Consider the following 14611-nt stretch of genomic DNA (forward strand, 5'->3'; position numbering starts at 1 on the left):
AAACACCTGCACACACGCACACAACACCGTCAGACACCTGCACACACGCACACAACACCATCAAACACCTGCACACATGCACACAACACCATCAAACACCTGCACACACACAACACCATTAAACACCTGTACACGTTTCTACCTTTTCATGCTTTAAATGCACAAGTTTCTACCTTTCCACGCTCTACCTGCAGGTGTTTCTAGTTTCAGGACACCTGCACACACGCACACAACACCGTCAGACACCTGCACACACGCACACAACACCATCAGACACCTGCAAACACCTGCACACACGCACACAACACCATCAAACACCTGCACACACGCAAACAACACCGTCAAACACCTGCACACACGGAAACAACACCATCATACACCTGCACACACACACACAACACCATCAAACACCTGCACACACGCACACAACACCGTCAGACACCTGCACACACGCACACAACACCATCAAACACCTGCACACACACAACACCATTAAACACCTGTACACGTTTCTACCTTTTCATGCTTTAAATGCACAAGTTTCTACCTTTCCACGCTCTACCTGCAGGAGTTTCTTCCTTTTCACGCTTTAAAGGCAGGAGTTTCTCCCTTTCCACGCTCTACCTGCAGGAGTTTCTACCTTTCCACGCTCTACCTGCAGGAGTTTCTACCTTTTCACGCAGGAGTTTCTACCTTTTCGTGCTCTACCTGCAGGAGTTTCTACCTTTTCGTGCTCTACCTGCAGGAGTTTCTACCTTTTCATGCTCTACCTGCAGGAGTTTCTACCTTTTCACGCAGGAGTTTCTACCTTTTCGTGCTCTACCTGCAGGAGTTTCTACCTTTTCGTGCTCTACCTGCAGGAGTTTCTACCTTTTCGTGCTCTACCTGCAGGAGTTTCTACCTTTTCATGCTCTACCTGCAGGAGTTTCTACCTTTTCATGCTCTACCTGCAGGAGTTTCTACCTTTTTCACGCTCTACCTGCAGGAGTTTCTACCTTTCCACGCAGGAGTTTCTACCTTTTCATGCTCTACCTGCAGGAGTTTCTACCTTTTCACGCAGGAGTTTCTACCTTTCCACGCTCTACCTGCAGGAGTTTCTACCTTTTCACGCTCTACCTGCAGGAGTTTCTACCTTTTCACGCAGGAGTTTCTACCTTTTCGTGCTCTACCTGCAGGAGTTTCTACCTTTTCGTGCTCTACCTGCAGGAGTTTCTACCTTTTCGTGCTCTACCTGCAGGAGTTTCTACCTTTTCGTGCTCTACCTGCAGGAGTTTCTACCTTTTCATGCTCTACCTGCAGGAGTTTCTACCTTTTCATGCTCTACCTGCAGGAGTTTCTACCTTTTTCACGCTCTACCTGCAGGAGTTTCTACCTTTTCACGCTCTGCCTGCAGGAGTTTCTACCTTTTCACGCAGGAGTTTCTACCTTTCCACGCTCTACCTGCAGGAGTTTCTACCTTTTCACCCTCTACCTGCAGGAGTTTCTACCCTTTCCACCCTCTACCTGCAGGAGTTTCTACCTTTCCACCCTCTACCTGCAGGAGTTTCTACCTTCCCACGCTCTCTCTTGACCTCACCTCTGGTTGTTGTTGCGTGGAAACAGCTTCAGGATCTCCTCTTCATCTCAGCTCCTGCAGACTCGAGGAAAAGTTGCACAAAGTCGTTGCTCCTCTGAACTCTTCTGCACCAGCTGCTGCTTTCATCTTCCAAAAGAACCCAAAGTGTGGACGAGGAGAGAGTGTTTCCATCCATCAGCCCCGCGCACACCGAGAGCCTCCTCCGTCTGCAGCCTGGAGCCGGGGAGCAGCGGGACCCGGACACTTTAGACTCCTCCCAGTCCAAACTCACGGCGGTGTTTTGCATCTCAGCTGCTCCACACACACACACACACACACACACACACACACACACACACACACACACACACACACACACACACACACACACACACACACACACTTGAGCTTTGTTTGACTTTGTGACACTGTGAACACGTGTGTGTGTGTGTGTGCAGACTTTACTTGTTTTGATCGGTCAGCCTGGTGTTGGTGTTGTTGTTGTTGTTGTTGTTGTTGTTGTTGTTGTTGTTGTTGTTGTGGAGGTTGTTGCCATCCTTTTGTTGTCACCGTCTAGTTCCTGGAAACACGTGTCACAGCTGTAGACGGACCCCACTCCCCTCCTGTCATCCCGGGATGTTGAATCTCGTGTTTTTCTCATTTCTCTCAAATGTTTTCCAGGGGAAATGGACGTGGTGCGTTCAAGTGCACCCCTGTAAACCCCTGTTTTCTCGGGTGTCAGTGGATAGACGTGGATGGTGTGATGGATGTGAACTGATCAATGTGTTTTTTATTTTATTTTGAATAATTAAATAAAGTTAAAACAGAAATAAAAATAATAATAAAGCAAATTAATTGTACAACTGACAAAAAATAAAACATAAAAAATACAAAAAAAAATACAAAAATAATTTACGCAAAATACATAAAAAAATAATTTAAAAAAGTTAATAATAATATAATATTAATAATTAAATTCACATTTTTCAAGACTTTTAAAGTTTAGTTTGAAATTATCGTTATTTTCTTTACTTTTATGATTTCCTCTGAATTAACTCAGTCAATAGGTGACTTGACTGGTTCACCAGTTCGAGTCCCTGTGTGGACCATGAATGGAGCATGGACTGGTGGCTGGAGGGGTGCCAGTTCATCTCCTGGGCTCTGCAGAGGTGCTGTTGAGCAAGGCACCGAACCCCCAACTGCACGGGGCGCCGGTCACTGGCAGCCCCCTCGCTCTGACATCTCTCCAATTGTGTGTGTGTGTGTGTGTGTGTGTGTGTGTGTGTGTGTGTGTGTGTGTGTGTGTGTGGCCACCCGCACTTGAAGGCACCTCCACGTGGCTCCTCGCGTGCGTCACCGTGCACATAGTCCCTCAGCTGCTTTCACATGAATCCGTTTGTAAATAAAAAATTTCTCCATTTTGCAGAGTTCACCTGGAGCTGCTGCAGAGGTAACCATGACAACCGAGCTCTGCCGCCCGCACGAGGGCGCTGCAGGATCGAGAGTGAAACACCTGAGACTCACCTGGGGCTCTGCACGTGACACCCTGCGGTCTTTCTGTACTGTAACCATGGTGACTTTATGTTCATGTTTATATAAAGACACATATTCAGATGAATGCGTTTATGAGGAAGCAGAATCAGAGGAAATCATCACGCCGAGGCGAACGCGTGGTCAGTGAACGCCTCCTGATACAAACAACATCAAATGCTTCTCTGTAAAATACTGGAAATGCTGCAGTTTAAAGCCCCTGAACTCAACACAGGTGTCTTCAGTTGCTCTGGATGAGCCGACCTCTGCGTGGGTTGCAGGTGGGCGGGGCTTTGATGAGAACTTATGAGGTCATAAGTGTCCGTCTACCACTTAGGGCGCACTCCCACTGTGCCTCCGTCCCGTGCCCCGTGCTTTAGGGTCCTTGTCCCCCCCTCCAGGCCCGTTTGTACTCACACTACCTGGGCCTCGGAGAATGCTTCTTGCTGCCTATACGTCATCACGCCGTAACACGTCACACGCATTGATGACATCATGGCGATGCGTGGCTTTGTTTCCAGATCTTTCCGTAGACCTCGGAGTTTTTGTGCGTCTTGTCGACTGTTTTTGAATATTTTCATCGACCAAATCTGCAGTAAACACTCCACCTCCGCATCACACCAACGTGAACCTTTCACCGCCATTGTTTGAAATGTCCGCGCATGGTCCCTCCTTCTTTTCTCTACGCCCCAACAGGCGCACAGGAAATGACCTCAGAACCGCCGTAGGCCTCGTGCTCGTACACGTGCGCACGCTCGTGCTCGTACATGTGCAAACATGCTTTACTAAAGCCCACCTCTCCCAAACAGACCGTGGACGGCAAGCGTGCCGCTCCTAGATGCGGGTATGGTACGGATGGACAGTGGGAGTGCGCCCTTAATAATTCATAAGCCTCATTTGCCCAGATAACCTATATCCAGCTCTCAAACAGTATTTGCCGCCATTGTTTGAAATGTGAAAAAACGGTTTTGGCCCGGTGCGGAAGGACAGTGTGAGTGCTCCCTTAGAATGATACAGGTGAACTTCACAGGTGAAAGAACGCTAACAGGAATCACAGTAAGGCAAGGCAAGTTTATTTGTATCACACAATTCAACCACAAGGCTCCGGGCTCAGACTCTGACGGGCCAGGACTAAATTGAATCCTTGAATCTGATGAATCCCCAAAGCAGTTTCAGTCAAAAGCAACTGGACTTGGTTCTTTGTCTAGGACAGGGGTCTGCAACCCGTGGCGCCTGGGCCGTGTGCAGCTCCTCAGCCCCTTTTAAGTGGCTCCCTGTAGCTTTGCCAAAAAAACACATTAACAACGTGTTTTTTTTGCACAGTGGACGAGGGAACAGATGTCATCTTGGAGTTCAAGGTGATTTTAAAAAAAGATATTACGCGTCACTTCCTGGGTCTACAGCCCAGCACCTCTCCCTGCAGGTGGCTAATCCTGAGTTGGTGACCCGCACTGGTAAAGCTAGCCGCGGATAAATCCCCCCAAAAAATGATCAGAGGAGAATAGTGTTGCGTAGACATATTCGAAAGAACGAGGTCGTGGGTCCAAGCGTCTGAAATGTGTTTCCTCAGGAGGGGGGCTGGAGTCTCCCTTAGAGAGAGGGGGAGAAGTTCAGCATCCGTGAGGAACTCGGAGTAGAGCCGCTGCTCCTTTGTGTTGAAAGGAGCCAGTTGAGGTGGTTCAGGATCATCTGGTAAGGATGAACCCTGGGCGCCTCCCTAGGGAGGTGTTCCAGGCACGTCCAGCTGGGAGGAGGCCTCGGGGAAGACCCAGGACCTTGCTACGAGCTGACTGGCTTATGGTGAGGAAACCAATGACTCAACTCCACAGAATCCTATTTTTTTAGACCATTATTCAATAACTTTTGAATTCATATTACAGGACTTATCACCTCTGGGCAGAAGTTTCTACACTAGATGTTTATCTGATAGTGCTGTGGCTAAATTTAAGGAATCGATTCCATCTGCATTTACTTTAATGCCTCGTCCTAATATTCCAGAGTCCTGCTCTAACGTTCGATCACCTTGTTGACAGTGTTTCAGGCTCACTGCGAACAACACTCGCCTCTGTTGCTCCTCTAAAAAAGAAGATAATGAAACAGAGGAAGTCAGCTCCGTGGTATAACTCACAAACCTGTGAATTCAAATACATAATACATTTGTAATAAAGACATTTCCTTCATCTATTCCTCGAGGAAGACGCCCTTTGTGCTCATTGGGCGCTAATGTAAGTGCGGAGAAATCTTTTTGTGCTTTTGAGTCTAACTCCATGTGGGATGCACGAAGGTGATGTTGTACAGCTTGGCCCAGCGTGCATACACTTGTTTTTCTGTGATGAAACGATGATGGCTCCCTCTCAGGCTCTTCTGGTTATGTTGGTACATGATGCATTCATCCTCCCCCCTGGGATCGTAGTAGTGGTAGGGCGTCTTCTTGGATCCCGGTTTGGCGTTTCTAGAAAAAGATGGGTTTTTAATAATGCTCATTAACATCTCTATCGCCCCCTTGTGGCTGGCTGCAGTGTACTGGGCCAAAACACATCAGAGTGCACATCAAATGTAGTTTTTCTGTTATTTTTAGATGGTTGCTGTCACATAGTTTTCATCTCTCTGCTAAGTTTGGTTTTAAATATTTAACTGATGCATAAAAACGCAGTGAAACATATGCAGATGCGTCGTCCATGTTAATATGTAAAGTGTTTTCAAGAGTCTACATTATGATGTACTCACCCACAGTGGTCGGGTGGAACCATCCCGTACACTTTAATGTTATCACACCTCTCAATGGCGATGACCATGGTGAACCAGCCGGTGCTCAGCCACGAGTGAGACTTTTTTCTGAGCAGAGAAAGAAACGATAAAACGTGAGCGTAACATTTACCCAACATGGAGCTAATACAACATAAGCATGGGATTCACTTTCTCTCTAGGGGCGCACTCACACTGTCCTTCCGCACCGGGCCAAAACCGTTTTTTCAGTTAAAGCCGAGTGCGTTTGACCAGTGTGAGTGCAACCGCTCCACGCATAACTGCGGCCAGCGGGCCGTCCACGGCCCGTCTGAGAGAGGTGGGCTTTTGTAAAGCGCGTTTGCACATGTACGAGCACGAGCACGAGCACGAGCATGAGCACGAGCACGAGGCCTACGGCGGTTCTGACATCCTTTATTTGCGCCTGTTCGAAAATAGAAGGAGGGACCATGCGCGGACATTTAACAACAACAACAATGGCGGCGAAAGGTTCACGTTGGTGTGATGCGGAGGTGGAGTGTTTACTGCAGATTTGGTCGATGAAAAGATTCAAAAACAGTCGACAAGACGCACAAAAACTCTGAGGTCTACGGAAAGATCTGGAAACAAAGCCACGCATCGCCATGACGTCATCAATGCGTGTGACGTGTTACGGCGTGATGACGTATAGGCAGCAAGAAGCATTTGCGCGAGGCCCAGGTAGTGTGAGTACAAACGGGCCTGGAGGGGGGGACAAGGACCCTAAAGCACGGGGCACGGGACGGAAGGACAGCGTGAGTGCGCCCTAAATCCTCACCTGTCTTGTCCCGTCTCGCTGAAAAACAGGACGTCGAACTGATCCATCTTGCTGTCGCTGACACCGAAACAAGTCAAGTTGCTGCAGGCTCCCTGGATCGTGCTGTACAAGGTTCCAGCCTCCTTCCCAATCTTGCTTTTGTGTCCCCAGAAGATGTACACAGTGTTGTCTGGCGTCTGTAGGAACTCATTTGGCCTCTTGACCACCTTAAGCACACTGGAGTGGGCTATGACCCTCAGTGAGGTCCGTTTCCCCACGTCAGTCTCAAACCCCCGCGTGGGGGCGTTATTCATACGAATCACACACTCAGTACGGTCGATGTCTTCTCCAGCTCGACTACCCAGGACATGGCTGGAGCTGGTCACCAGTGCACAGTCACGGCAGCGTAGGTCCAGTCTCTGAAATGAAAAGAATTAAGGGTGGTCCAGCATTTTGCAGTAAGTCAGTTGGCCGTTGCGTGGCTGTAAACTCTGAGGAGTTGAGTTACCAGAGCTTGCAAACAACAATAAACTCATGGAAACACGTTCACACTACTGGGAATAGTGATACGTATTTAGATGGCTGCTTTCAGCTTTATATTTTAAAATTTAGAAGTATTTGGAGCTCAACTTTGGTTGCTATCATTGAGCCTTTGATTCTCCCTGGTTAGCACTAGCATTACTTCCCGTTCAGCACAGGAGCAGAGTAGGGTTTAGCTGCAGCCCAAGAGAGCGCCATTTCAGGACTAGCTGTTTTGTCACAGCGCCGCTCACCAATGTGCAAACGGGCAACGAGCAACTCAACCCGGCTGGGGTGAGGATGAGGCTGATAGCTAGCTGCCTCGGCCTTGCCTCATTGCTCTGAGTTGCTGTTAGCTGCGGCCGGGCGAGCTAGTGAGCCGCCGCCTCCTTCTGACTAAAGGCGGCTGCAAGATAACGGCCTCGTTTGGCGTTCTGATGTATCTTGGAGTTCTACAATGCAGGGCCGTTGGTTAGAGGAGGAAAATGGCGGGAGAAAACGTTGTTATATAGGCGGGTTCGCATCGTCGCATCAATCGCGCAGATGACACGATTGAAGCGTTGATCAAAATATAATCAAGCAAATTTGCATTTCTTGCGATATATCTCGACCATTAAATCTGATCTGAACGCAGCTGTTCTTTTTAAACGGTCTTGGAAATGTTTGGATCATTAGCTGCGTGCTAAAGAGCCATCTTTAGATTAAGCTAACCCTACACGCTCACGGGTGTAGAAGCTAAATCTGACCAAGAAAGATCGAGCTAGCAAAGTAGTTTAGTGTTCAATGTGTTTGCCATTTATTCAGTTTGAGAAACCCAAAGATGTCTGCATGCTAATGTTAGCTAAAGTGGTTTGCAAACTATTCCTTCAACACATTTGCTCAGTGCAGCACAATTCCCTTCTCTACCATCCTTCACTGAGATTTACTGTATAGTAGTCAATCAAATTACATGTAAGTTGGTGTTAAACAGTCTCACTCCAAATGACGTACAGTAATCTAATCACATCTCTGTTGATTTCTACATCATCAAAACACATTTTCTGTGTTTGTGTCCAAGCTATTAAGTACCTTGTTCCCATTAAATGGCATATAATCGTCTTTCCCGGACCACTTCTTCAGATATGCCACCTCAGCAGGCGACTTTGTAGCCACAAGAAAGGGATCAGTAGCATAAATGTTGACACTGATGAAGCCATTCAGGATGAAGAGTGTCATCAGGCCAAAGACGGCTACGAACATCAGCAGCATGCATCTCTGTTGCACCTGCAGTGAAAACAACCAAGGGTGTGACTTTAGTTTGAGAAGTGTTGGGGCAGAAACGCAAAACTCTGGGAGTCTGGGGTCCTCCGCCAGGAAAATGCTTCCAGTTTGAATCCCATTTCCTGCTTTCCAACATACATTTAGGGACTATGTTGCACACTACATCCTGGAGATCCTTCATTTGTAACAGTGTTAAATGAAAGGAGCCCAGCACAACTCAAGCCGTCTGAGTCATTGTGTTGTTGTTGCCTGACTTAACCTCTTTGTTCCTGCCACACAAGTGAGCAGGTAAATAATAATAAACCACACCCATGTGACGATTATTGACTTTTAAATATCCTACCCACATAGAGTCCAGAGAGACCCACAATACTAAATGGCTCCACTTTCTAGTTGTTTTAGGTCTATTTGAAGTCATTTTGCATCCCTCTGTGATGGTTTTACGCCTATTTTTGGTCATTTTGTGTCTATTCTTGGTCATTTTGTACATATTTATTGTAATTTTGAGACATGGTTTGACCTCAGTTTGTGTCTCTCACCCAAGTGAGCAGGTAAATAATATCAAACCACACCCATGTGATGATTACCACAAAAAAGGACGAGTGCCAAAACAAATAAACAAAGTATTCTAAATATTCTACCCACACCCTTCGTCTCCTACAGGGAGAACTCAAGATGATGATAAATAGAAACAAAACCACCACAGAGGGATGCAAAATGACCGAAAATAGATGTGAAACCATCTCAAAAGTAACTCAAAATGACTAAAAATAGATGTGAAACCACTACAAAGTAACTCAAAATTACTAAAAACAGATGTGAAACCACTTCAAAGTCACCCAAAATGATATTATAATAAGAAGTTGCCTCCACAGCGTGTGTTAAAGTTCGCCCTGACATCAACAGGTGTAGATATGACTCTCCTTTACTGAATCAACAAACTCACATATCCTCTCTTTCTCTGCATCCACGACATTATCGTCATAATCAAGTTTCTATCGTTCAAGGAAACAAATGTCCTGCTGCTTCTTCCTGTCACACCCTCTCTTTGATCTGGATTATGAGACAATGGGTCCACTTTGTAGTTGTTTTACGTCTATTTTAAGTCATTTTGCATCCCTTTGTGGTAGTTTTATGATGTTTCATATGTGCAAAATGACCATGAATAGACACAAAACCACCACAGAGGGATGCAAAATGACTAGAAACAGATGTGAAACCACTACAAAGTAACTCAAAAGGACTAAAAACAGATGCATATAGAGTCCAGAGAGACCCAAAATACTAAATGGGTCCACTTTGTAGTTGTTATACGTCTATTTTAAGTCATTTTGCATCCCTCTGTGGTGGTTTTATGATGATAAATGATGCCAAATGACCAAGAATAGACATAAAATCACCACAAAGTAACTCAAAATGACTAAAAACAGATGTGAAACCACTACAAAGTAACTCAAAATGACTAAAAACAGATGTGAAACCACTACAAAGTAACTCAAAAGGACTAAAAACAGATGTGAAACCACTACAAAGTAACTCAAAGTGACTAGAAACAGATGTGAAACCACTACAAAGTAGCTCAAAATGACTCAAAACAGACACAATAGGTAACTTATAATAAGAAGTTGCCTCCTCAGCGTGTGTTAAAGTCCGCCTGACATCAACAGGTGCAGATTTGACTCTCCTGAGTTAATTTACTGAATCAACAAACTCACACATCCTTTCTTGCTCTGCATGCACGGCATCCTCGTCATCTGCTGCTGCTCATCACAGGGGAAATGAAAGTCCTGCTGCTTCCTCCTCTCGTCACCTCCTCCGTGTGTGAGCTTCACCTCGTGTGTCCTCTCTGAGAGGAGGCAGGCTCTCTCCGCGTCCTGCTCTCTCTCTGCTCACTGTGACAACGTTCCCCTCAAACGCCTCACACACACACACACAACGATGTGAGTGAGGACATCTTCTATCCAGAGGTCAACGTCACTGACGTCTTAGTGTCTCCGTCCAGTCTCCACGATCCAACGGCGTCACTCAGGAGCAGAAGGGGAGAGACTCCTGCTCGGGTCCAGGACCGGTGACTCTGATCAGGTTGAAGCATTGCAGAAAAATACATTTAATAGCTTTAATGAAGTGATTTTAAAGCTCTGCTTCGTGTGTAAATGTGGGCAGTGTGGATGTGAACTGACGCTTGGCTGTGAACGGCCTCGTGCACGCAGCCCTGGACCGGTAATTCCAGTTGAGTTTGATCTGATCTTGATGAGGAGTTTAAAAGCACAGCACCTGGAATGAGCGTCAGGACGCGGTGAACCCAGAGGACCTCAGGACGAGAACACCGTCTCTGCAGAGTGGCTCTGGACGCAAACGGCAAACACACAGAAACCATGGAAACGTGCGACACTGTGGAAACAAACAAATGACACCAAAATGACACAGTCCACTAATCCCTAATGCATCTCCACGCCCACACTTCCCTTTAGTATCAACACATCCAACTCACCCGACGAGTTCCTGACCTAACCGCATCCTGAGCAGTTGTTGTTTTACGCCTTTTTTGAGTCATTTTGCATCGTTTTGCATCCCCTTGTGATGGTTTTACATCATTTTTTAATGAATTTATGCCTATTTTTAGTCCTTTTGAGTTACTTTGGAGTGGTTTCACATCTGTTTTGAGTCATTTTGAGTTACTTTGTAGTGGTTTCACATCTGTTTTTAGTCATTTTGCATCCTTTTGTGATGGTTTTACATCATTTTTTAGTGAATTTATGACTGTTTTTAGTCATTTTGAGTTACTTTGTAGTGGTTTCACATCTGTTTTTAGTCATTTTGAGTTACTTTGAAGTGGTTTCACATCAGTTTTTAGTCATTTTGAGTTACTTTGTAGTGGTTTCACATCTGTTTTTAGTCCTTTTGAGTTACTTTGGAGTGGTTTCACATCTGTTTTTAGTCATTTTGAGTTACTTTGTAGTGGTTTCACATCTGTTTTTAGTCATTTTGCATCCTTTTGTGATGGTTTTACATCATTTTTTAGTGAATTTATGCCTATTTTTTAGTCCTTTTGACTCCTTTTACATCTACTTATTTTAGTATTTTGAGTCTCTCTGGACTCTATATGCATCTATTTCTATTTATTTGACTTTTCTATGTGCTCATTTTGCATCTCTGTGGTGGTTCTGTCTATTTTCAGTCATTTTGAGTTACTTTCTGGTGGTTTCACATCTGTTTTTAGTCATTTTGCATCCTTTTGTGGTGGTTTTGCATCTATTTTTAGTCATTTTCAGTTAATTTGTAGTGGTTTCACATCTGTTTTTAGTCATTTTTTTATACTTTTGTATCTTTTTGTAGTGGTTTCACATCTATTTTCAGTCATTTTGCATCTTTTTGTGGTGGTTTTGCATCTATTTATCATCATTTTGAGTTCTTCTTGTAGCAGCCGAAGGGTGTGGGTAGAATATTTAGAATACTTTGTTTATGTGTTTTGGCACTCGTCCTTTTTTGTGGTAACCTCACATGGGTGTGGTTTGATATTATTTACCTGCTCACTTGGGTGAGAGACACAAACTGAGGTCAAACCATGTCTCAAAATTACAATAAATATGTGCAAAATGACCAAGAATAGACACAAAATGACCAAAAATAGGCGTAAAACCATCACAGAGGGATGCAAAATGACTTCAAATAGACATAAAACAACTACAAAGTGGAGCCATTTAGTATTGTGGGTCTCTCTGGACTCTATATGCATCTGTTTTTAGTCATTTTGAGCCTCTTGGTAGTGGTTTCACATCTGTTTTTAGTAATTTTGCATCTTTTTGTGGTGGTTTTGCATCTTTTTTTAGTCATGTTGCATCGTTTTGTGGTGGTTCTATGTCTAATCAGGTCATTTTGCATCTATTTATCATCATTTTGAGTTCTTGTTGTAGGAGCCGAAGGGTGTGGGTGGAATATTTAGATCATTTGTTTTGGCACTCGTCCTTTCTTCTGGTACCGTCACATGGGTGTGGTTTGATATTATTTACCTGCTTACTTGGGTGAGAGACACAAACTGAGGTCACACATTTATAACTAGATGCATAATATGTACGTATGGGTGTCAAAATTACAATAAATGGATGCAAAATGACCAAGAATAGACATAAAACCACCACAGAGGGATGCAAAATGACTAAAAACAGATGTGAAACCACTACAAAGTAACTGAAAATGACTAAAAATAGACATTTTAAAAATTTTCTATTCTATATTTTTATATTGGGGCGGCAGCAGCTCAGTCCAGTCTGCTGGGAACCGTAGGGTCACCGATTAGAGTCCCTGTGTGTGGACCATGTATGGAGCGTGGACTGGTGGCTGCAGAGGTGCTGAGCAAGGAACCCCCAACTGCTCGGGGCCCTGGTCCAGTGACAGCCCCCTCGCTCTGTCATCTCTCCATCAGTTGCATGTATATAGGTCCTGTTTGTGCATGTGTGTGTATTTCGTGTGTGTGTGTAACATGAATAATAATAGAGTGAACAAATTGAATTTCCCCTTCTTTAATAAAGTGATTCTTCTTCTTCTTTGGTAAACGTCAGACATTTTAAAAGGACAGAAACAGAAGAAAAACACCTTTTAATATTCTCCTCAAAGCAATTTCAGTCCAAAACAACTGGACTTGGTTCTTTGTCAGGAAGATGTTTCACCTCTCATCCAAGAGGCTTCATCAGTTCATGTACGCATCTGACCAGGACCAGGACCAGGACCAGGCTGGGACTGGACCAGGACCAGGACCAGGACCTGGACCAGGACCAGGACCAGGACCAGGCTGGGACTGACAAGGACCAGGACCAGGACCAGGCTGGGAATGGAACCAGGACCAGGACCAGGCTGGGAATGGAACCAGGACCAGGACCAGGAGCAGGAGCAGGAGCAGGAGCAGGACCAGGACCAGGCTGGGACTGGTCCAACTATCTGGTGTGAGATCCAGGTCTTTGACCTCCAGAAGCATCAATGCAAAACTCCAACCACTGTCGTTCAGACTCAATAGAGCACTAACAAAGTCAACGACTGGACCGGGACCAGAACCAGGCTGGGACTGGACCAGCACTAACCAAGTCCAAACCAACTTCCACCAACGACTGGACCAGGACCAGGACCAGGCTGGGACTGGTCCTGGTCCTGGTCAGATGCGTACATGAACTGATGAAGCCTCTTGGATGAGAGGTGAAACGTCTTCCTGACAAAGAACCAAGTCCAGTTGCTTTTAACTGAATCTGCTTTGAGGAGAATGACGACCTGGACACATGAGAACATTCACAGACCTTTTAATATTAAACCAGTTAGAAATATTTGAACTTTCCATAGGTTTTCTATGACAGAAGAACTGAGAAGTGCATTTAGTTTATTTAGCAGAGTCTAAGAACATGATTTGACTTGATTACAAAGAAAACTCCCCTCTGAAGCAATGAACCGACACCTTTTAAAACCATTATTGTCGTTTATTTATTTATCGTAACAACATCAAAAGCCCTTGAACAGCTGTTTTCTTCCCTTCGGGTGCAGTTGACAGACACGCGGACGCTCACATCGATAGAAAACAAAAAAAACAACAGAATTAAGCACCGTTTGGCACACACACACACACACACACACACACGACCCAGGATCATTACTGATGTTACAAAACACTTCTGGCCTTCTTACCACGACTGTTGCACGGTAAAACTACAGAAGACTGAAAACGCAGCAACGGCGAAAACATCCTTAACGTCTGCGTCACCAGTCTGACGCAGTTTCTCCGCGGTGCTTTTGCTGCCTGATCTCCACCAAAGTGTTAGCAGAATTACTTTATACACTTCTAAGAGTCTACGAGTGAATTTCACATCCGCACATGGACATTTATACGTCTAATTAGTGAATGAAAGTGACGAAGATGAGAGAACGCAGTCAGAACGATTGGGCGACGCTCAGCCTGAGTGATCAGGGGGAGGTTCACATCAAAATGGACGTTAAGAAGATTTGACGGCATGTTTTGGAGTCATGAAGCATGGGCTTTTATTGTGAAAGACTGCACGAGTTGATGGCGTTGATGTTAATGCGGACGACCGGCAGCTACCACTGTTTACAGCGAGTAGGGCCGAGAGGAGCACGCGTTAATCATCGTTTTTTAGTCAAACTGTCGTGGTGGTTAGCGCTGTCTCCTCACAGTGAGAGGGTTCCTGGTTTGAATCCCAGCTGGGGCCCTTCTGTGTGGAGTTTGCATG

The 14611-nt window shown here is 45.2% G+C and overlaps 1 protein-coding gene across 2 annotated transcripts; it reads right to left on the reverse strand.

Annotated features, from left to right (window-relative positions):
- Positions 1 to 4150: 4150 nt before the first annotated feature.
- Positions 4151 to 10733, reverse strand: LOC310960923 (alpha-N-acetylgalactosaminide alpha-2,6-sialyltransferase 6-like). Of its 2 annotated transcripts, XM_083932788.1 has the most exons (6): positions 10565 to 10733; positions 10100 to 10458; positions 8193 to 8387; positions 6627 to 7024; positions 5813 to 5920; positions 4151 to 5537 (listed from the first exon to the last, which is right to left on the reverse strand). In XM_083932788.1, exons 2-6 carry the CDS (start codon positions 10136 to 10138, stop codon positions 5345 to 5347), a joined length of 933 nt encoding a protein of 310 aa, XP_083788914.1. In that variant the 5' UTR covers positions 10139 to 10458; positions 10565 to 10733; the 3' UTR covers positions 4151 to 5344. The 2 variants fall into 2 exon arrangements, with proteins under 2 accessions (XP_083788914.1, XP_083788915.1); XM_083932789.1 differs by lacking the exon at positions 8193 to 8387 and having other exon boundaries at positions 10100 to 10733.
- Between the last annotated feature and the right edge of the window lie 3878 nt (positions 10734 to 14611).

This window comes from Echiichthys vipera (genome assembly GCF_963691815.1).
Source record: "Echiichthys vipera genome assembly, chromosome: 18".
NCBI classification, from domain to species: Eukaryota; Metazoa; Chordata; class Actinopteri; order Perciformes; family Trachinidae; genus Echiichthys; species Echiichthys vipera.